General features: G+C 60.1%; 1 protein-coding gene across 1 annotated transcript; it reads right to left on the bottom strand.

The window, feature by feature from the left end:
- Positions 1 to 839: 839 nt before the first annotated feature.
- On the bottom strand, positions 840 to 21397 carry LOC123387869 (tumor necrosis factor receptor superfamily member 1A-like). The gene is made up of 11 exons (XM_045066418.1): positions 21243 to 21397; positions 12706 to 12793; positions 11137 to 11265; positions 10093 to 10207; positions 8880 to 8959; positions 6150 to 6296; positions 5718 to 5756; positions 5589 to 5614; positions 4011 to 4289; positions 2101 to 2143; positions 840 to 1725 (listed from the first exon to the last, which is right to left on the bottom strand). Exons 1-11 carry the CDS (start codon positions 21315 to 21317, stop codon positions 1427 to 1429), a joined length of 1320 nt encoding a protein of 439 aa, XP_044922353.1. The 5' UTR covers positions 21318 to 21397; the 3' UTR covers positions 840 to 1426.
- Between the last annotated feature and the right edge of the window lie 1433 nt (positions 21398 to 22830).

The raw sequence follows: 22830 nt of genomic DNA, 5'->3' as shown, positions 1-22830 counted from the left end.
CAGTCACTTCCAGACACAGACACCCTGGGGAGACACCATGCACCCGGAGAGGCCCCTCCAGCCTCCAGTCCTCAGGGCAGAGCCCTCCCTCTAGCAAATGACAGCCGTGTGATCCGCTGCATAGGAAGCCCCCGCCAAGGGCGTCACAGCCAGGTTGTGTGTTCTGTGCCCACCAGAAAGGAAGCAAGTGTGATTTAAAATATAAATCTTATTAGGTAAAGGTTAATTTTTAACTTCAGGAGTCTGGCAGTGGCTCAGTTGGAAAGCACCTGGCTCTGCACTGGACAGGGAGTCTGCCTGGGATTGATGCCCCCCCCCAGCCCTGCCCCTGCTCACACACAAGCGCTCTCCAAGCTAAATAAAAGTACCTTAAAAAAAAAAAAAAAAAAAAAAAAGATGGGACTGGGGAGAAAGACACACCTGAAGACCTGAAGACCCTTCATCTCAGGAAACAAACTGAGGGCTGCTGGAGGGGGGTGGGGACGGACACGGGGAGGGCGCGTGCTGTGGGGAGTGCTGTGACGTGTGTAAGCCTGACGATTCACAGACCTGCACCCCTGAAGCAAATAATACAATATATGCTAATAAACTTTAAAAAACTGATTAAATTTATTAAAACTTATTAAACTTATTAAAAACAAAAAAAGATTGAAAGAAAAAATACTAAACGCAAAAAAACTTATTAAACTTATTAAAACTTATTAAACTTACCAAAAACAAAAAATAAGATTGAAAGAAAAAACACTATACACAAAACAATTAAACTTATTAAACTTATTATACTTATTAAAAACTAAAAAAAATAAGATTGAAAGAAAAAATACTATAAACACACAAAATTTAATTTTTTAATTTAATGCTATAAATATTACCACTGCTTCTGATGTATACATAAAATCAAATCATGATTTTTATAACTGAATTTAACTATATATACTTAAAAATAAAACACTCAACAATTAGGTAGAGGGTGCCTGCCACTGAGTTGCTTATACTGAGGCTTATACTGAAGAACCTCAGTCACACTCACACCCCCTTCTAGGTCACAGGGACGTCCCAGATCTGAGACCCAAGAGCTGATCAGGGCAGAAAACTCTAGCCCCCATGCCTGGGGAAAGGGCTGCCGAGGGAGGGTGCTGCCTGCGGCTCCCCAACCACCCGGCTCAGGACTCGTGGAGACCATGACACCCTGCCCAAACGCAGCACCTCAGCCACAGGCAGTCCCACAGCTCGTCCTGTCAGGCAGGAAGCGGTCTTGCTGGGATCTAGACCCGACCTCCCCATCGCAAACAATCTGCGAATCTATTAGGAAGTGCGGACCGTTCTGTCACGAACTCAAGAGGGTTCCAGTACGATACAAACTAGGAACGGAGGTCAGATCACATCCATTCAGGACGCCGGTACAGGCATAGCCCGAGCCCGAAGTTTATTGAGAGGTCTCCGCATGCCTGCCCAAGAGTCCTTCGTCGAGTAACCAGTTTATGATATTTTCCAGAGGCATCTGCAGCTGCATCTTACGGAGGGCCGCGAGCAGCCCGAACACGGAGGCGCCGCTCCCCGTGCGGGTCCTCCACACGCGCAGCATCTGGTGGTGCTGTTCCATCACGTCGCCGGGGTACTGGCACTCACAGTTGTCAATGTCACTGTCCCCTAGTCCGAGGAACCTCATGAATGGTTTCCAGTCTCTATCAGAGATGCTTCTTTCAAACTTATAGTAGATCTGGGCTGAGAAAAGTAAAAACGAGGGGGAACTGTTGACGCGGCCGGTGGGGGCCACGTGGCACCTGCTGGGGCTGCTCACCGATGGCTCTACCAAGGATTCCCTCCCCCGCTCACTTCTCCTGAAAAAGCACGAACACTTCCTCCCATCGACACGGTATTCAAGGTCCATGAAGCCCACACAACCCTCGTTTGACAAACACTGTTCCCCTCGTGTCCCTCTGGAGAGGGAACACACGCATCTCAGGTGGCCAGACGGTCCCCGCGGGGTCACGCAGGCAGGCGGCCCGCTCTGGGACACAGGGACGCCAGGCCTTGACATTCAGGCCAGACAAGAGGGAGACTTCTCAGTCCCTAGAACAGAGGGGTTCAGACACGTACCTTCGCGGGACGGGTCCCTCACAAAATACTTAGCTTCGTATTCCTACAGAGAGAAGAAACAGGTTGTTCCAGGAGGAGGAAGAAGGCGCGAGGCTGAAGCAGAAGCGCAATCAGGACTGCGGGAGCAGTGGGTGCGGACAGGGGAGCCTCGGGGGACACGAGAAGGCATCTGGGGAAACCCCATGGGGGCCCGAGCTCACAGCCCTGGCATGTGCTCCAGGTCTAGCCCCCCAACGTCACACCCACCCCCCAGAGGCGGCCCCATGGACCCGGCTCCAGTGGGCGGGCAGGTACCGCTGAACTGTATCACTTCGGGGTGACCTGCTCTGCTCCAGGGAGTACGAGCGGACAGCACAGCACGCCCGTCCCCAGGAAGGCTCCGTGAAGGGCCGGGAGACGGCAAGGACGAGCCAGCGGAGGACAATGCCCGCGCGGAGCTCCTGTGAGCGGCAGCCCCGCCGCCCCGGTCCCCGCGCACAAAGTTAGACCCTGTCCTTGTCAGGCCGCCCGCTGCGGGCCCGAGGGCCGCACCTTCAGACCCCGGCTCTGCCTCCCCCACAGCTGGACCTGCATGGAACTATCCGCTCTGGGCAGGGGCTGCTCGGCCAGAAGACGGGGAAGAATGCAGGTGCTCCCGGGGCAGGGCTGAGAGGGCCCCCTGGGGCTCCTGCGGAGACGGGCACGGGTCCCGACTTCCACCCTGACCCGTCTCAGAGCCGGCTGAGAATCTGAAGAGTCAGGGGCTCCCTCCCTGCAGTGATGTCCGTGGGCACTCAGCCCAGGAACCCAGTCTCTGCGCTGGAGTTCCCAACCTCCCCGCCCACGCCAAGGGACCCCACGGGCCATGGCCTGCGGAACAGGAGCCCTGCGATCTCCTCCCTGGAACCCTGTCCCTCTACTCCCCACCTGTGCCCTGACCTCAGAATTCAGACATCAGGCCTGGCCAGTCTGCAGACCTGAGCTCTGCCCCATGATGCACGCGCTGTCTCCTCTTCCCGAAGAGCCTGACTCCCCAGCACCGCAGAGCGGCTGTCGGCTCCTCCAGTCAAACCCTCCGCAGGGGTCACAGGGGGACAGACTCCCGCAGCCCCGCTACGGAGCATGGGGAATATTGCTCTTCCCCGGCGAGCCCGGCCTACACCGTACAGGGGTGCTGCGTCCGCTCGCCCCTCCCTCGGAAGTCCCTGCTACGCAGAGGCTGGGCCTGGTGCACAGGAGGTGCCAGCCAAGGGGCGTTGGGCCGACCTGAGAACCACACGCGCTGTGGAGGCGATGGCGTCCACACCAGCCGGCTGGGCCTCCTCGGTCCCACTGCGCCCCAGCCACGGGACCCGGACAAGGACGCTCTGGGAGCCCCCGTGCCCACCTCGGTGTCACATCCCCTCCAGGAAGCAGGTGCAGGTGGGGCTCCTAGGCACTGAACTGTACCCCCAGACATGGATGTCCACACCCCTAACCAGGACTGTAGCTGGGAATAGGGTCGTGGTGGACGACAGAGGCACAAGGGCGCGAGGGTCAGCCTCACTGCAGCCTGACCGGCGTCCTCAGGGAAAAGGGAATCTGGACATGGACTCACACACAGGGAGACACCGCGAGGATGGACCCAGATCTTGGGGTGACTCTCCCACAAGCCACCGAGCCCGGCAGTCGGCCACATGCCAGCTGCCACCTGCGGAGAAGCCCGGCCCAGACAGTCTCTCACAGCCTGGGCAGCAGCACCGGAGTCCCCATGTCATTCCTGGACTTCCACCCCAGGACGGGGACAAAACACACACCCCGGGGGCCGCGGAAGCTGCCCTAGGAAAATCCCACAAGTACCGAGCAGCACGCACGTTGGCACTGAACGCGGAGCCCGGGAGGAGCTCAGGACGCACAGGCCGCCCCGCGGTCCCTCCCGGACGGTTCCGTACCTGCTCCAGGGTCCTCAGGCTGGGGGGCCCAGGGGCCATCGGGTCCACACTCTGGAGCGCCTGCTGTGGCATCACGGGGCTCCCCCCGACTGCCCCCTGCAACGGTTCGGTGGCCTCCGCCGGCTCCTCGGAGGGCGCTGGGCGGGGCGCGGCCGTGGGCGTCGAGGCTGAGCCCTCCCTCTCCAGCCTGGCTCCCGAGGAGGACGCTTCCACGTCAGCGGCTGGCTGCTCGTTCTCGGAATTCAAGGGCACCAAAGACTCACTGTGCCAAGGGGAAGTCTGTGGTCAAGGACAAGGTCGGACAAGGTCGTGTTATTTGGCCCCGGGGCCTGCCCACATAGGCACTTCCCAAGCCCCCACATGGCGGGAAATTCCTGCGGCTTGTGGGGCTGGCAGCAAACAGGCAATTTTAGAGAACAGCTCCCCCGAACCTGTTCGGTCTGAAAGGGGCCCCAAAGACAGAGGCATATCTGGTCCTACCGCCTCCTCACAGGGGCGGTCTGCGGCGACCCTGCCCGGGCGAGGCTGGGTGCGCTGTCTTCCCAACAGCCTCGCTCACGTCTGTCTCCGGCTCACGCTCTGGTAATTCTTGCCGGCTCTGGGACTTTTCCCTGAGGACCCTGCTCAGTACCTGTGCCACTTGCTGGCTGCTCAGGTGACAGGTAGCACTTAAGAATAGCAACATATTTTTTCCACTGAAGTAGACCCCACGCCCAGCAGGCACCTCAGCGTGGGGCCTGAACTCACAACCTGAGCTGAGTGTGAGAGTCGTACTCGGAGTTGACTGAGCCACGCAGGCGCCCCGCAATAAAGCATCTTTCGAGGAGGATGTGCACATTGGGTTTGGGGATGAAACGCTCCCGCACACTCAGAGTCTCCACCGTGGTGCAAGCACAACTCTGGAACCCTCCGGGGAACCGGACAAGTCATCCATCTGGCCCTCTGTGCTTCCCGGCAGGGGTCTAGGACCACCCCGCAGCACCCCCGAGCTGTGCCCGTGGGTCTGCACCCAGAGCTCTACGCCTGCAAGCAGGACCCGACTACAGGAGGTCTCGCTGGACTGACGGGAGCCCTGCTGTAAGAAGTGACCGACCGCCATGGGGAGCGACCTCCAGGAGGCCGACTCGGGGATGCATGGACGCGGGAAGAGAAGCAGATGCGCTGAGACATCAATCCCACAACAACCTGGGTTCCCAGCCCGTCTGAAGAGGTGGGGGGGTGGGGATGCTCATCGGAGCCCTGAAAGAGCCCCGCCCCCGAGTCCAGCCCACAGATTGGAGGCAACAGGCTCTATTGCTTTGTGCTCCCCAGTGGCGCTGACCCGTTCCAGGGGCCCCCGCATATTCACGCACAGCCCTCTGCCCCACTGCCCCTCATTTCCACTCTGGCCTAGACCGGCAGAACGGAAGTCTCCAACTAGCATGTTCTGGGGATCCACCAAGGTAGAAGCACACGCGGCTGGAAAGCAGGGGCTCCCGTGCGCCCACTGACTGCCCCCACCCCCTGGAATGTGTTATGGGACTCTGCTGCCACCAAGGCCTGGTGCCATCGTCAGGGAATCCGAAGGGCTATACTTACAGTGCTGCCTGGCCCGTCTGCCGTTCCTGAGGACCAAGAAGAGGAGAAAGAATCAGAACCGCTACCAACAGAGACAACGACTTCTGCAATGGACGACACTGCTCTGAATCTATGACATAGTGTCCTTACCTCTGCAGATGCCGGTGAAACACCACCGAGGCCACAAACCTGCGAGGGGGAACAGGACGTGAGCACAGAGGGTGAGCACAGGGCGGATCACAGGGGAGCACAGGGGGAGCTCAGGAGGCGAGTGTCCCCGGTGCACGGCCCGCACCCGGCTGCCCTGCCTCCCTCCAGGAGCCCCCAGGCTGACGTAACACCCGCCCCTCCCTGCGCCGGGTCCCACAGCGCCCGGACACGGGGTCTCCAGCCAGCTGAGCGGAGGCTCGCGTCTTAAGCGCTGTGTGCCGGGAGCGGGCGGCAGAGCTCTGAGCTCAGACCTGAGAATGCGAAAATGAAACGGCTCTGCTTTAACGGCAGACGCCCAACCGCAGGTCCCTTCGGAGCCCCCGGTGCACCCGCTGCTCTGCCTTCTCCAGGTCTGGCCTGACGCCGACTCACCTTTCCTTTTAAAGAGGCGACAGAAGACTCCAGGGAAGATGTTGCTGATGATGATGATGAGGATGAGGAAAATGATCCCGAAGATGACAGGGACAATAATGACTATTTTTAATTCATGGGCGGACACATCCTTGGGTGTTTGTTTTCCTGGAACAGGGCAGGTGGAGCAGGGTCAGGCACGTGCTCCTCACTCACGAGACAAGACGAGCTATAGGAAGCCCGGCTCTGGGAGGAACGGAGGCCCTGTGGTCCTTCAGGGCCCCAAGCCCTGTCTCCCGCTGACCATGATCCTGAATGTGACGTCCCTCCTGGGAGGCAGGAGAGGCTCATGCTTCCTGTGTCACAGACGAGGGCCCGGGGCTCACAGGACGTGGGATCCTGCGCAGGCGGCTGGAGCCAGCAGGAGCTCTGCATGGCCAGATGAGTGGCGAGAGGTCCTGGTTTCCCAGGACTGGGCTCTGCCTCTGCACCTGCACCAGCTTGAGGCACAGGATGGTCAGTCCTGACGGCAGCAAGGCCCACCCACGGTGGCCCGAGGGGCAAGGCAGGTCCACCCTGGGGGAAGAGCTGGCAGAACTACTCAGGTGTCCTGGTCTCTCGCTGGTGACACCACAGCACCAAAAGGACACAAGGACACATGGACACATGGGGCAGGGCAGGCCTGTTAGAGCCTGGATGTCGGCCACCTGAGGCATCGGCATCGGCAGCCAGGGCTGTGAGGGAGGCGACAGGGCAAGTCTTTCACGTGATGCCACCATTTATGCCCTTCTTAGGCCGTTCCTAACTTGCTCTTGTTATCTTTGGTGTTAAAAGATGCTTTAGGGACACCTGGGTGGCTCAGTTGGTTAAGCCACTGCCTTCGGCTCAGGTCATGATCCCAGGGTCCTGGGATCAAGTCCCACATCGGGGTCATTACTCAGTGGGGAGCCTGCTTTTCTCTCTGCCTCTGCCTGCCACTCTGCCTGCTTGTGCTCGCTCTCTCTCTCTCTCTTTCTTTGACAAATAAATAAATAAAATCTTAAAAAAAAAAAAAAAAGAATAGATGGAGCCAGTGCCCATGTTTTAAAAAAAAAAGATGCTTTAAAAGTGCAAGCTCCATGAGTCAGAACGGTCCATGGGATCCACAAGCTGATGCTGCCACGTAAACGGACACCCCGGACACCCCAACATCCCAGGGCAGCCGGACGACCCAGAGGAAGAGTGAGGGGATCCTGTGCCTCTGACGTAAGGGCCTGCTGTGAAGTTGGCCGTGGCCCAAGACGGGACAGGGATGCTCACTGTCCAGCCAAGGGACACTGGCGGCAGCTGGAAGGGACGGTCTTTGCAAAACACAATCCTGGGTCATGCGGATGTGCAGGTGGGAAAAACACTCTGAACCCTGAGCTCCTACCTCACACCCAGCCGGGTTCACCGCAGCCCAACGTCTGCAAAGTGGAGCCATACAGAGTCCTTCAAGTGACCAGAGATTTCTCCCGCACGACACCCGCGCCCCAACCACACAGGACACGGTGATATAGGGATGCCATGAAAGTGGAGGTCCCGCCACCAAGACACCCTCGAGCGTCGGATGAGAAGGCACCCGCCGAGGCCGGGATACGACACACAAAGGGGCTGTACCCACAAGTTGTACGCCAGCACCGCCTCTACAGATAAAGCTGACCGTCCACGACCCAGCGTGCAAGGGCGAGGGCCCACGTGCGCACGGACTGTTTCAGCGAGTGCGGTCCTGGGCCGCCGGCATGTGTGCTGGTCCGCACCGCCTCCTTAGCACCCCGGTCTCTCTAGTGTACGCTGTGGGAACAGCACAGCAAATGGGTGCGTGTGACACACGACCCAGGAAACGACCGACCGTCCGGGTCTTTGTGGAGGCTGCATTCTACAGGAGGCCCTTCGTAGTTAGCTTTTGTGGGGAATCAAAGGTTCTCAGTGGATTTTCCACTGTGTGGGGAACCGGTGCCCTCGACCCCACGTTGTCAGGGGTCCGCTCTAACCCTCAAAACCGAGGAGGGGCGCCTGGGTGGCTCAGTGGGTTAAGCCTCTGCCTTCGGCTCAGGTCATGATCCCAGGGTCCTGGGATCGAGCCCCGCGTCGGGCTCTCTGCTCCGCAGGGAGCCTGCTTCTCTCTCTCTCTCTCTGCCTGCCCCTCTGCCTCCTTGTGATCTCTGTCAAATAAATAAAATCTTTGAAAAAAAAAAAAGCTATAAAGCTGTAATACATAAAACAAACAAACAAACAAAAAACACAACCAAGAAGGAACCTGCCCACGACTCAACTTCAAAGCAGCACGAGTCTCGCTCAGACACGGAGCATAAGAGGCCCAAAGGCCGGGTCCTCAGCTCGCCTCCCGGCTTCTGCACACCTCAAAGCCCTGGGGCCCAACTGAGCGCCCCTGAAGGCAGGGACCTGGTCTGGCTCGGGGTCCCAGTCCGTCAGAAGAGGTGTTAACTGAGCGGGAGCAAACCCCAGGGCTCACGGAAGCCAGCCACTCCCCGCCCCTCCTGCTGTGTGGGGGCGCCGGCAGGGAGCTTCCCCGGTCACAAGCCCGGTGCCGGAGCCAAGCAATCTGCTTACTCAAGAGCCAGGGCTGTGCACCATGGCCCTTGGGCCACATCCACGCCACGGCCCAGGCCTGCACGCTTTCATGGCACCCAGGCCTGCAAAGCCTAAACGTCCTACTTTTATGGGGAGGGTCTCCCGACTTGGATGGAAGACAGAGTACCTGTTTCTTACCTGGTGTGTCTGCACCAGCGTCCGAGTCACAGACCGTATCATGTGTGGCATTGCAGGGCCGAATGACAGCGCCAGTACATCTGAAAGAGGCAGGACTCTCTCAGCATTGCTCCTCCCTGTCTGGACACGGCCCGAATCATCCTTCTCACCACCCACGGGTCAGGGGTCAGGAGGAACCCCAGCTCCCCAGATGGCTGCCAGCCTTCACCCAGTCACTGCCCGGCATCTCCGCGATGTCTGGCCCAGATTGGTAGACATAAGAGTAAAGCTCTGTCCTGTGCTCTGGGACCTGTGGGATGGGGGACACCCACTCCTGGACAGCACTGTGTGTGCCGGGAGAACTGGCCTCCTCACCTGTATCTCTAGTTCCCTCAGGAAAGAAGTTAGCCCAAAGCCAAAGCTCTTGGAAAGGTGGACGTGCGAGGGGAGACAGAGCAGCCAGAGCCTTGATCGAACCTCACCTGAAAGCACTACTGACCTTGGACACTCAGTCCAAGGAAGCTGCCGTTCAATACAGCCCAAGGCATGTCAGTTTATAACGTGCCTCACCAATGCCAGCTACTCTTTTAGTGGCTCTGCCACCATTAATGTTCCCCAGAAGGTCCTCCCACATCCGTGCCCACCCAGAACCTCGGAGGGGTGTCTGCCGAGATGCTCACATGACGGATAAGGTCACACCAGACTACGGTGGGCCTTCATCCGTGACCGGTGTCCTTGCAGCAGGTCAGCGTGTGCTGGGATAGAGAGAGGGCCATGTGAAGAGAGACAGACACAAACACGCAAAGCCACCTCATAAAGACGGAAGTGGGCACAGCAGGTAAGCCAAGGAGCCCCGAGGAGTGACAGCAACGTCAGAGGCTGGAAGAGGCAAGGCAGGGTCCTTCCCTAAAGTCTGCGGTGGGAGCATGGCCCTGCTGACCCCTGAGTTCAGACTTCTGGTCTCCAAAACTGTGAGAGAACACATTTCTGCTGGTTTTCTCACATGCACCCAGCTGTGGCCCAGAGACGGCAGCCACAGGCCACTCATGGCGCACGAGTGGTCACGCTGCTCTGCGCCCATTCCATCTGCGCAGACCGCTCTTCCCCCAGAACCCTCGATGGCTCCCTCCTCCCCTCCCCTCCCTCTGCGCCTCTTGGAGGTTTCCACCCCTGCTGGGGGCTCAGGGTCCGCCATAGTGTAACTACAGGAGGGCCCACACCCGTGCCCCAGCACCTGTTACACCGGAAGCAATTCTCCGCGCAGTTCGGTGAGTCACAGTAGAAGCTCCCCGTCTTGCACTGACACTGCCGGTCGCTGGTCTGGGTGCAGGCTGCCACCACCTCCTGGTCTGTAGGAGGAGGGTTGAGGGTCAGCCTGGGGGACAGGACCGTCTGGCCCATACAGGGCTGTGCGCAGTCCCACGGTGGAGGCCATGGAACCGAGTCCCCCCCCCCCCGCCCTTCCTTGCAGTGGCAGAGAGGGACCTGACAGCCAGACCTCAGCCCTCCATCCAGGCGAGGGGCCGGGGCTGCCTGCTGTGAAACCACCCCGTGGTTCCGTTCATGTGTCCGCCCCACAGAGAAGAGCACCGCACTGCCAGAGACGCAGTGGGAGAGAAAGCCCAGACGAGCAATGGTCCACAGAGAGACCCCCACCAACTCCGGCAATACCCACCGCGGACGTGTTGACTACCCCCCCCGCCTCGATCCCTTCCTGGGTGCTTGACGCCAAGAACAGCGTTCCGCGGCCAGATGACGCCAGAACAGAACCACACCCCGCTGGGGACCACGTCCCACGCACAGGCAGGATCAGCCCTCCAAAGCCCATCCCCGCGCTTTCGTGCTTCCCGAAACCGGACGCGCCGGCCACGGCACGAAATGGGCCGGAGCACAGCTGGATTCACAGATTCCCGTACAACGTTCACATAAACGTTCTAGACAACCTCTGCTGGAGTTATCTCAGAGCACCTTGTTTCCTCTGCTAGCGCAGACGGTGTCTTCTTAAGGAATTACGTCCTTTAAAACAACGTGCTGCTCACACAGAAAAAGAAACTTCTGTGTATGTTTCTTGCACAGAGCGTCTCTACAGTCCCGACCCGCAGGCTCACTCTTTAACCACAAGCACACGTCATCCCGTGTGTAAGAACACCGGGGACGGGTACCCCGGCAGCTCTCCCGTCGAGCCTAATTCCGTTGGGGGCCGTACCAACAAGCCCAGGCGAGGCAGCGAGGTTTTCCGATCCAAAGATCCCTCTGGGCGGGACGGTGGCTCACTTACCTGCTCGACATGCAGTGCACGGCTGGCAGCTGGTCTGCCCGTTTTGGTGGGCGAGGAAGGTTCCGGGTTCACACTGGCTACACAGCGGAACACCATGGTTTACAACACAGTGTCTGCTGACGTGAGAGCCTGGGAAGGGGGAGGAGGAGAGGTGAGGTAGGAGCCCCGGTGGGGGCGGGCCAGACCCGACCCCTGACGCCTCTACTCGAGGACCAACCCCTGCCAACCATCTCCTTGAAACAATCTTTTTTTTTTTTAAAAGACTTTATTTATTTATTTATTTGACACAGAGAGAGACAGAGAGACATCACAAGTAGGCAGAGAGGCAGGCAGAGAGAGAGGAGGAAGCAGGCTCAGCAGAGAGCCTGATGTGGGGCTCGATCCCAGGACCCCGAGATCATGACCTGAGCCGAGGCACAGGCTTAACCCACTGAGCCCCCCAGGCGCCCCCTCCTTGAAACATTCTTTATTGACACTTGGCCACACGTGTCCCAGGAACTGGGGACCTGGTGCCCACGGCTTTCAGCGACATGTCGGAACACGTGTCAGCACACGGTTCTGAGCACACACACCAGAGGACCGAGAGCCCCACGTCTGAGGGTCCACCCCTGGCTCCCCAGGGTGGGCTGCACAGCGTCCACCTCATATACGGGGAACCCCGAGGTCTGGAGACAGAGGTCTCTGACCAGTCCCAGAGGCGCCCCTGCTCTACTGCCTGCCTCGGGCAAAGGCTGTAGTTGAGCCAAGCACACCTCGCTGGGAGAGGTGTGTCACACCTGTGCTTGGCCCACGGGCTGAGTTCACAAGGTTTCCGGGTGAAGAACCTGTGTCTCCTTCGTGCCCACACGGGCTGTGCGTGTGTGCTGTGGGTGCCAGTGTGCACAGGTGTGGACACACACACGCATGGTGCATGCATAGGTGTGCTGGGAGCATGTAGGGTGAGGGTCCAGGTGTGGATCTTCGGGACCCGAAGCAGGAGCCCTGCAGTGGCCGAGAGTGTCGGAGGGGGAGTGGGGGACACAGGTGGTGAAGGGTGGAGGAACTGGTCACCCCCGAAGGGGGATCCGTGAAGGAACTCTCACGGATCACGTGTGCACATCTGTCTGCGAGTGGAGAGGACGTGGCGTGGGGGCTGGGCAGAGCGGCACCGGGGGCCTGGGGCCCCCGCCTGACCCATGGGACTCATTCAGAGACTCCTCACGAAGGCAGATGAGCCTCCGTGGACAAGCTGTGCTTGACAACAGGGCTCACTGCTGCCCCGAGAGGACCCCCTTCCTCAGGTGTCCACAGTCACCCCAATGGGAGGGCGACGGAGAGTACCGGGCTTGGCCATGCGCCCCCACGCTGTCCTCCATCCTCCTCAAGGTACCTCCCCGACAAAACAAGCCCACAACCCTGTTCACATGGGGTGGCCGATGGCCAAGGAGGGGCCCACCCACCTGAGCCAGTGCAGGTCTCCCCACCCATCTCCTGTGCCAGCCTCCGGCTTTGCTCCAAGGGCCCACAGCTTCCCTTCTCCAGTCTGGGAGGGCCGTCCCACAAGGCTCCAGAAGGTTCCCTGGGACTCACCAGCAGGACACTTCTTGCAGCACCGCTCGAGACCGTCCGGCTTGTACTCATCCAGGCCGCAGTCAGGCTCACCGCCCAGCAGCGGCACCTTCGAGCAGAAAAGGAGATGGGGCCATCAGAGAAGCTGCCACTGGAGACGGAGCCACACACACCCTCTGGTGGGACAGGAGCAAGCACACAGGGGACAGCCCCTGCCATCTCACGGGGGTCGGCGTTGCTGGGGGACACCTCGTGGGAACTTCCTACGTATCCCCATACTTTTGGACTTTGACCTGGAGCACTGTTACTCTGGGGGAAAACGCTCTTTCGTTTCCCTACACAGGTGGCCTGGTCCACTGCTCCTACTGCTGCTGTCTAACCCCCTGGTCTGGCCAGAGCTGAATCGTTTGGGACTAAGTATTGTTTTTGGGTTTTTTTCTTTTTTTAAATGATTTACTTCTTTACTTCAGAGGCAGTGTAGGACCGAGGAAAGGGAGCAAGACCCCAAGCAGACTGCGGAGAACCCCCCAAGCCTGCGGAGTGCACAGCCCGACACGGGGTTCGATCCCACGACTCGGAGACTGTGACCTGAGCAGAACCCAAGAGTCGGACACTCAAAGGGCTGAGCCGCCCCAGCGCCCCGAGGGTTCCGCTTCTGTCTGAGCTCACGGGTGCAGCAGCTACGTGTGTACGAATCAGGAGAGCACGTGGGCCTCCGCTTGGAACAGGGGATGCAAAGCGTGTACCTGCCCCCGCGTGCACACACCGAAGCCCCCGGACGCGGTCCCGTGACCGCCGTCCTCACTGCGCGCGCTGCTCGGGCTACTGCTGTGCGAGGGGCAGTCAGCCTCCCGCCAAGCGCGTGCGTCTGTAGGTGTCCCCGACGACGGCAGGCTCTGTGGTCTGCATGCTGAGCCCCACGGCGGGGGGCGAGGGGCTTCACGAGCGCTGCAGGGACGCCGGGCACCCGGGCCGCCTGCTGAATTCCGGTGTGCCAGGCTGCCCGCTCGGCGACATTCTCCTCTAACCCGAGGCGGCTAGTGGCGGCCGCTCCTGGCTCCGCTAAGCGGCAGGACACTCTTGCCCGTTCGAGCCCACGGCACTCGGGCTGCGTCCGGCCGGGAAGAGCCTGCCACCCACCTGCGCCGCCCTCCCGCGGGCCGGCCGCCTCCCTTCTGGCTCCGCAGAGCCCGCCTCGCCACATTTTCCCTTCTTCGCTCGCCCGATGGTTCGGGAAGGAGTTCGACCTGTTCGCAGGTGCGGGACGACGGCCGCGGCGGGGGAATGCTGTGTCCGTACCCCACTCTCCCGTGACGACGGCCGCGGCGGGGGAATGCCGTGTCCGTACCCCACTCTCCCGTGACGACGGCCGCGGCGGGGGAATGCCGTGTCCGTACCCCACTCTCCCGTGACGACGGCCGCGGCGGGGGAATGCTGTGTCTCGTACCCCACTGTCCCGTGACGACGGCCGCGGTGGGGGACGCCGCGTCCGTACCCCACTCTCCCGTGATGACGGCCGCGGCGGGGGAATGCTGTGTCCGTACCCCACTGTCCCGTGACGACGGCCGCGGCGGGGGACGCCGTGTCCGTACCCCACTGTCCCGTGCAGTCCCTTTCCCTTTCTTTTCCGGCTTCTGCTTCCTTTTCCTTGTCTCCACTTCCCTTTTCTCCCAGGAAAAACGGACGAGATTCCGTTTTTAGTTTTTATTGGTTTCCGTTACATGTTGACTTAGACAAGACAAAACATGGCAGGAGAGTATCTGGATGGGCGTAATGCGGGAAATCCCACGCGAGTCCGACGACGACACACGCTTCAGGCGGCCTCGAGCGGTGAGGGCACGCGTGCACGACAGCTCCGAGAACACGCAGTGTAGGCGCAGTTCCAAAGGCAACGTCCTCAAGACACTGCTGACCACAGACGGAGAAGACACGGACTTTCCTGAGGCCGACACCCCCTGAACTGTCACCCAAAGCCATCGTCGTCACTGAAGGAACCAACTGATGTCGGGCGTCTTTTGAGATGGGGCAGCCGGAAGGACACAGAGTCTCTCCCACGGCACTTTTGCAAAAATGCCAAACGTGAACTTATTCACAAAAAGCCAGCGACGAGCTCCAAATGGAGCCACATTCCACGAAACCATGGATCAGTACTCGACAAGCACGTGGAGATCATGGAAGAGAAGACAGACTGACAACAATGCGGCCCGAGGGAGACAGGGGTGGGGTAGCAGGTCACTGGCAGGGCGTCAGGGACCCAAGGAAGGCCCCTGCTTCCAAATCGGCCCCTGGTTCTGAGCGCGCGGCACAGGGGCCGGCTGTACAGCTCTGCATGGGATCTACCAGCGCCCAGTCTCTGCTGTCTTAGCTCCCTGGGCTTGGTGTTTTGCGGGGCAGGGGAGGATCGTTTTTTCTTTGTTGGGGGCTCATGTGCACGCCCCTCACAAGGAACCACTGGGAAGTGTACAGTGCGGTGGCACCCAGCCCATCGACACGGTTGCACAACCATCTGGACTATTTTGGTAACTTCAAAAGTCAAGCGCTATCTCAAAATGAAACCTGAAAAATTAAAACCCTAGTGAAAAAGGAAAAAAACTCTCACGACAAGAGGAAAGCGGCTTTCCTTTCTGGAACTCAGCCTGGTCAAGAACATAATGGAGGCCGTTTCCTCTGTCCGCCTGAGGCTCTCCAGCTCAGTCAGCAAGCAGACGCTCCAAGTGGCAAAGAACAGTAAAAGAAGTCGTGTCCTGTCCCCTACCCGCTCCTGGCTCAGGACCACCGGCCTCCGCCCCACCCCGCCCCGCCCCCTCCGACACCCCAACTCTGCCCAGTGTCCAGTTCAGCCCAGTTTGGCCCAGTGTCCAGCTCTGGGGATGCTGGAACACGGTGCCCCAACCCCCAGCCAGGAGGAGAGCCAGGCTGGGGGGATGGGCGGTCTCACCTGCACCCCCGTGGCACGCTGGGGGCATGTCCTGTGTGTCCTGACCACGCAGGCCCACGACAAGGGTGTGGAAAAACGGAAGCCCACCCCCAAACTCAGCAACCGAGGTAAAGCTATGTGACGCGGTATTTCTAAAGATTGCATCAGCAGACGGCTGCAAGCCTTTGTGAATACAGCTTTCCTGGAGCCAGAGCTGGGGCGCTAGCCTGGCAAGCGGGTGGGCAGGCTGGGACCAAGCACAGGGTCCCATTCTCTTTATCTGAAATGTTTGTACTTTGGCGTGGATTGCTTTCACATGGATTTTCCTTTTATGGATTTTTTATTTTAGAGATTTTATTTATCTATTTGACAGAGATCACAAGTAGACAGAGAGGCAGACGGGGGGGTGGGGTGGGGTGAGGGGGCAGGCTCCCTGCCAGGCAGAGAGCCTGATGCGGGGCTCGATCCCAGGTCCCTTAGGTCATGACCTGAGCCGAAGACAGAGGTTCAATCCACTGAGCCACCCACGCATCCCAGATTTTCCTTTCTCAAAAAGACCACATCGGACTCTTCAGCACACGACCTGAGTTTTGTGGGGACTCCATCATTTTCCACCAGACACAAGCACCCAGCTCACCGCCTCTGGCAGGCACCTCCCTTCCAGATGACTAAGGGTCCCCCGTGGTCCCACCGCGGCCCACCTACCAGCAGCAATGCCCCCACCGCCATGGGGCTCACCCCAGCCCCAGGTCCCCCTGCTCCCCGCCCTCCCCTCAGGCCCCTGCCAGCAGCCCCCCAAGCTCCAAGTCCCCTCCGGCCCCTTCACATCTGGGCCAAGATATCCCTCAGGAATTGCTGTGCTGTTGGGAGCCACAGCCATCCAGCACTCCCAGACCCCCGGCCCTCGAGGGGGGAAGCCCTGACAGGCCTGCAAGCGGCCAAACCCGTCAGGGAACGAGAAAGTGCCCCCGCTCTCAAGTGAGCACTTCCCTCCCGGCAACCCTGGCTCCACGAAGTGGAAGGTCCTCTGGGGAAGGACCCCGCGGGAGTCACCAGCCATGCCGCCTGCTTTGAAAAGGCCCCGGAGGGGGGTCCTGAGAACCCTGAGCCGCGGCTGTGACGCAGCCACGCAGAAGGGAAGGGACGCATTTGCCCTGCACCCTTTAAGGCAGGCCGGGGGGCTATTTCCAGAAGGCGCAGGTCCCCGGTTCTCCCAGCCCGGAAGCTTCAGCCTGTAGGACAAGAGGCTGATGGAAGAACCGACCCGAACAGGCACCAAGTGACACACTCTGATGCATGACCGCGTCTCGCGGACTCAAAGGCTCGCTGCTTCTGCACAACACGGGACACCGTCGGCAGAAGGAGCGGCCATCGACTGGAAGGGAGCAGACACTTGCGAGCCGTACGTCCAACCAGGACTTGACACCCAGCACAGGCAGAGAGCTCACACAGCACCGTAGCAAAACACCGAACTGCCGGCGAAAACACGGGCATAGGACCCGAGCAGACACTTTCCCGAAGGACACAGATGGTCGTCAAACCTGTGAGAAGATGCTGGACGTCACTCATCGTCAGGGAAACGCAAATCAAAGCCACAGTGACATATCACCTGACACCTGTCAGAACAGCTGGATCAGAGACATCAGCAGTGTCGCTGAGGATGCGGAGAAGAGGAACCCCACACACACTGTCGTGGGCCTTCGGATGAGGGCAGCTCCTCTGGGGAACACTCTGGAGATTCCTCACCAGACTAAACACAGAACTACCCTACGACCCAGCAACTCAACCTCTGGGTCGTCTGAGAAGACCCACGGAGCCCCGTGTCGCCGCAACATCATTCCCAACGGCCCCGACACAGCAGCAGCCAGACTCCACAGACAGATGAACACGCAAGGAACGCGTGGTAGATGGACAGGGTGCAATATTCGCCACAAAAACCAATGAAACTCACAATAAAAAGGAGAGAAAGAAAGGCCCTCTGGGTCAAGCTTTTCAGCGCGTCCGAGCGTTCTTGCAAACATCACCGGACACACTTGACCAGGCGGCACAAAGGGACCCCCCCCAATCCAGGAAGCTGCGAGCCACCAGCGTGGACGGCGAACACACGAGGACAGGGAAAACGATAAGCCATCGGACCCGGCAGACCTTGCTCTGAACTCACTCGGGACCAACGTGCTTATGCACACCCCGCAAACGCGTGGGCAGAAGCAGGCAGCCCCGGGCGGAGGGCACGTCTAAGAAGGTATCCGCTGCCAGCAGCCTCCAGGGAGGAAAATGCCAAGACGGGACTGAAATCAGGAACTCCACGAACAACTCCCACTGGCACCCTGACCCTTATTTACAAAAACTACAATCCGGGGCGCCTGGGTGGCTCCGTGGGTGAAGCATCCGACTCGGGGTTCTGGCTCAGGTCAGGACCTCAGGGTCCTGAGATCAAGCCCTGCAGCAGGCTCTGTGCTGAGCTTGCAGAGTCTGCTGGAATTCCTCCCCACTCTGCTCTGGTCTGTCTCTCAGTCAGGGGACCTGGGTGGCCCAGTCAGTGAAGCAGCAGCCGTCAGCTCAGGTCATGCTCCTGAGGTCCAGAAAAGTAAAGAAGGTCCATTACCAAATCCCCCCTGACTCCTGGGTAGCGTCCCACGCAGGATATGTCAGAGGTTCCTGTGTGTCAAAAGCGACCTGAGGCGTCCCTCAAGATATCGCTATTGATCACCATCCTGCCTTCCCTGGGAAGACATTCCTGCCATAAAAGGCCCTGGAGGGGTGCCGGCGTCCCTCCACTTCCCCATCGCATCCTAGGCTGCTGATGGGTGCCTGGTGGATGGACCAAAACGCTGTGCCATGCCATGCTCATCGTCTGTCCTGAAGACTGCATACTGTTTTGCCATTTTAACCCATGGAAATACTAGAAAAGTTTGGCAAGGGGAAATTACCCAATTTCATAGCTTTAGGCGGTTTGCAGAAGACACTGACGAGAAACAGTAAAGATTGAAATCCATCATGGTCTATGCGACATTCCAACACATGTGGTCCTTACAGCCAACTTCCCTAGGAAACGGTCCCCGGTTGCGTTTTAATTCAATCGGGTACTGGTTTCGACCGGCTCCCAGTGGAGGTCCCGCGGCCAGGAGTGGCTAGACCGGGCATGTGGAGGGGATCACATTAGATCAATCAGGAGGAAACCTCACACGGGAGTCTTAAGATTGGCAGCCGTCCTGGTGACTTAGTTGGCTGTCCCGTGCCCAAGAGAGACAACTTTCTATAAGAACAGGAACAAAGAGAGGCCATCAAGTTTCTGGGCCTTATTGCCATTCCGGCCAGGGTACTAACTTACAGCCAAAAGGCAGACGCTCTCCTCCCCGTGGAGTAGCCACGGGCTAGAGGATTACAGCCTGAGCAATTACATGCAAGTGTTCCAGTAAGACCATACTCCTTGAAAAAGCCCTGGAATGAGAGTACAGGAAAAGGAGAGAAAGTACTCACCAATTTGCACCGAAGCTCAGAGTCCAAATGTAAAGACTCACAAATCTCCTGGCTGGCTCGCCAAAAATGATGAAGTCCCAGAACCTAAGTCAGGTTCGGTGGGGTGAGGAGGTTCGGAGCCGACGACTAAAGAAAGAATTCTTAAGACGTCGTTGGTGCAAAATGGTGGTTTATTAAAGCACGGGGACAGGGCCCGTGGGCAGGAAGAGCTGCTGCCCCGGGTTGTGAGGGGTGGCTGGTTATATACACAGGAGTTGGGTAGGTGAGGACAAAGGGGTGTTCAGAAGGGCTATTGGGGCAAAGAATACTATCAGGATATTGAAGGCTTAGTTGCTATCAAGTAAAGACAATTGGGAGTCTCCTGGTGGAATGTTACATTCCTGCTATCAAGCATCCTTGTTAATGAGATTTAGGTTTAGAAGACATTTAACTATTTACTTTTCCTTCTACCTCTGCCTCCTTCCGTGTTTTATGGAGGGGAGGGTGACATTAGGGCTTGAGGAACTGAGTTCTGTGTCTCTGGAAATTGGGCTATTGATAAGGTAACTTCTTTGCTTGTAAATCTCAAGGACATTTGCAAACCAAGGGAGACTCCTGCCTTGCAGGACTGTGATCTCAGCAAGTTAACTATTTATCATTTTATGGCAGTCAGGGGTGCCTGAGGAACGCCACACATATGGAGGGGAGTGGGTGAAGGGGGGTGCAAGGCGCCAGCTCTTGCTTTGTCCTCAGCCGGCCTCCTGCTCCCTCAGCAAGCTCAGGTCAGGCTCCTGAGGTCCAGGGATGGAGCCCCACGCACTGGACGCCCTGCTCCGCGGGGAGCCTGCTTCTCCCTCTGCCCCTGCTCCTCCTGTGCTGTGCGCTCTCAGATAAATAAACAAAATCTTAAGAAATAAGTGAATGAGTAAACAAACTCTTTTGCAGAAATTAAAGGACTGTATGGAGGTTCCTCAGAGTTCCGCACAGAGGTACCCTATGACCCAGCAGTCGCACTATTATTTACCCACAAGATACAAATGGAGTGATCCAAAGGGGCATCTGCGCCCAAGGTTTACAGCAGCACGTCCAGGACAGTGAAGCCACACAGAGAGCCCAGACGGCCAGGGACAGACACGGGGACAGAGCTGATGCCCTACAGACCAAGGAAAATCCCTCAGCCTTCAAAACAACAACAGAAACGAGAAATCTCGCCGTTTGCAGCAGCCCAGATGGAGCTCGTGGACGCCGCGCTAGGTGGGACGGGTCAGACGCGGAGACAGTGACCACAGAAGTCCGTCCCGCGGAACGAAGCCACACAACGGAGCAGCGCGGGGGCAGGCAGGGGAAGAACGGCAGCCCCGAGAGGGACACCGGAGGGCAGGAGACAGCCCGAGGCTTGCTGGCGCCCGGCGGGGGCGGCCTGGGGCACCGCCCGCGGGCCGGAAGGAGCCCGCGACCGGGACCGCTGAGTCCCTGGCCTCTACCTCGGAACCAGGGATGCTCCAGAGGTCAGTGAACCGAATTTAACAAAACGAGGAGAAGTACAAGGTCAGCGAGATTCGTCCTTCTCGGGGGAGAAAACCTGCGAGGCCGCGGCCACCCGGCCTCCGGGACACTCCGGGCATCGCCGGGCGCGGAGGGCCGGGGCCTCCCGTCCGCGACCGCAGCGCCGGGCCCCACCGTGCGCGCGCTCGGGAGCGCGACCCTCCGGCCGGCCGCGGGGCGGGAGCTGAGCCGTCGGAGCGCCCCGGCTCGCGCAGCCGCCCTCCCGGCCCTCGGGCGAGAGTCCCGCACCCCAACCCGGCCGCAACCCCCAACCCGGCCGCAGCCTCGCCGAGCGCCCCCAGCCGCCGAGGGCACCCGAGCGCCGGGACACGCCCGCGGCTCAGCCCGAGCCCGCCGGACCCCCCGCGGGACACCGGGCTCCGCGCGCGCCCTGCGGCGCCGCCCGAGCCCTCCCGGCCGCTGCCCGCCGCGGGCATGCCCGGGCCCGCCGCCTCCGGGGTCCCCCGCCGCACCGGCCACTCTCTCCCGCCCGCACCCGGGCCCGACTGCCCCGCCCCCACCCGGGCCCCCGACTGCCCCGCAGCCCCGCACCCGGGCCCGCCCCGCCCCGCAGCCCCGCAGCCCCGCAGCCCCGCAGCCCCGCAGCCCCGCAGCCCCGCAGCCCCGCAGCGCTCACCGCGGCTCCGACAGCCACCCGCAGGACGGACACGCACAGCACCAAGAGGCACGCGGGCCCGCAGAGAGCGCCCATCCCGGCGGCCGCCCACGGCGCTCTGCGGCGCGCTCGCTCCCGCCCGGCTTTTATCACGCCGGCTCTGGCCGCAGTTGCAGGCGCGGGGGCGGGCTTTTATCGCGCCGGCTTCGCCCCCAATCGCAGGCGCGGGGCGGTCCTTTCCCCGCGGCGCTGCTACGTCATTGCGCCCGCCGTGGGGCCTCCGGCCAATCCCTAGTCCGGAAGAGCTCGCGTCCGAGTCTTTGGGGGCGGGCCCCTCCCCGCTCCGCCCCCGCCCCGCCCCGCCTCCGCCCCCGCCCCTCCCCGCTCCGCCCCCGCCCCGCGCCCTCGTGCGCGTGCGCGCTCTCCCCGGAGAGGATGCGCGGGACGGAGAGGGGGGAGGGGCGGGGACGGGGACGGGACCCCCGAGCCCGCGCGGCTGGCTGTGGAGCGGGGCGGCGGCCCCAGCTCGGGAAGACCCGTCCCGGCAGACGGAGGGGACACTCGGACTCTTCCCACCCGCCCGCACGGTGGGCAGGTGCGGGCCGGCCTGTCCGAGAGCCCGGGGGACCCGCGGGACCAGCCCAGCGCGTGCCGGCCGCGGGCAGGGCGGAGATCCCACGCGAGCTGGCGGGAGGGAGCGGATTTACTGACGGTGTAGACGGCAGGTACAGGCCGAGCCGAGCCGGGGCGGGGTGGGGGTGGGGCAGACAGGAGAGGAGAGTCTCTTCTTTGCTTAGAACCAGAACACGCACGGGCCCAGGGGTCCTTCATAAAACAGCCCTTGCCTGGGGCCCAGGGGCCTGGGTGTGGAGCGTCTAGGGCTGGTGGTCTGCAACGTGCCTGGGATGGCTCCCCCGTCCCTCTCGCCCAGTGCTTCCTGAGGCTTGTGCTGGAAGCCTCTTGAGAAGTCTGGGGGCTGCCAGTCCTTACAGGGACGACAGACCCCATGTGCACTATGAGGCACGTGTAAAGTGGGGGGTCAGGTCCCAGCAAAGGTAGAAGCAGGTAAAGGAGCAAACCCCAGACTCGTAGGGAGTCCCACAGGTGCCCCGCCTCGTGGTGCAGCCCAGGGCAGGGTGGGTGTCCCCAGACCACCACGGTTTCTGCTCTGCCGACCGCAGCCCGAGGATCCCGAGCTGGGCCCACTGCCTAGTTCCTGCTCACCTTGAATTTGGCGTCCAATGGACTCCAGATTTAAAACCATCTCCCCAGTCTCTGAGAGGGAAAAAAAGACAAACCACAAACAGTGCTTTAAGTTCAGCCTTATCGTCTAGCACACGGCTCTGGGTTTTCTTGGTTTTGGCACTTTTTGACAAATCTGTCAGAAACCGGCAGACTGTACCTTGGGTTCGAAGAACCCCAGAGAGGGTTCAAGGCGATGAGAAATGCCTGGATCAAGGCAAGGGCAGGACTGCGTGGCGGGGTGGGAGGCACAGCTCCGGACCCCCGGCACCCAAGAGTATCACAGCAGTGTCTACACACCCAGGTTAGCCCAAGGGACCCAGACACCATGCCCAGCTTTGTACTGTTTCCGAGGACCACGTGATGC

This window comes from Mustela putorius, unplaced genomic scaffold, assembly GCF_011764305.1.
Source record: "Mustela putorius furo isolate JIRA1106 unplaced genomic scaffold, ASM1176430v1.1 tig00000127_pilon_pilon_pilon, whole genome shotgun sequence".
NCBI classification, from domain to species: Eukaryota; Metazoa; Chordata; class Mammalia; order Carnivora; family Mustelidae; genus Mustela; species Mustela putorius.
The sequence above is the reverse complement of the archived record's forward strand: the minus strand, read 5'-3'. Positions and strand labels throughout refer to the sequence as shown.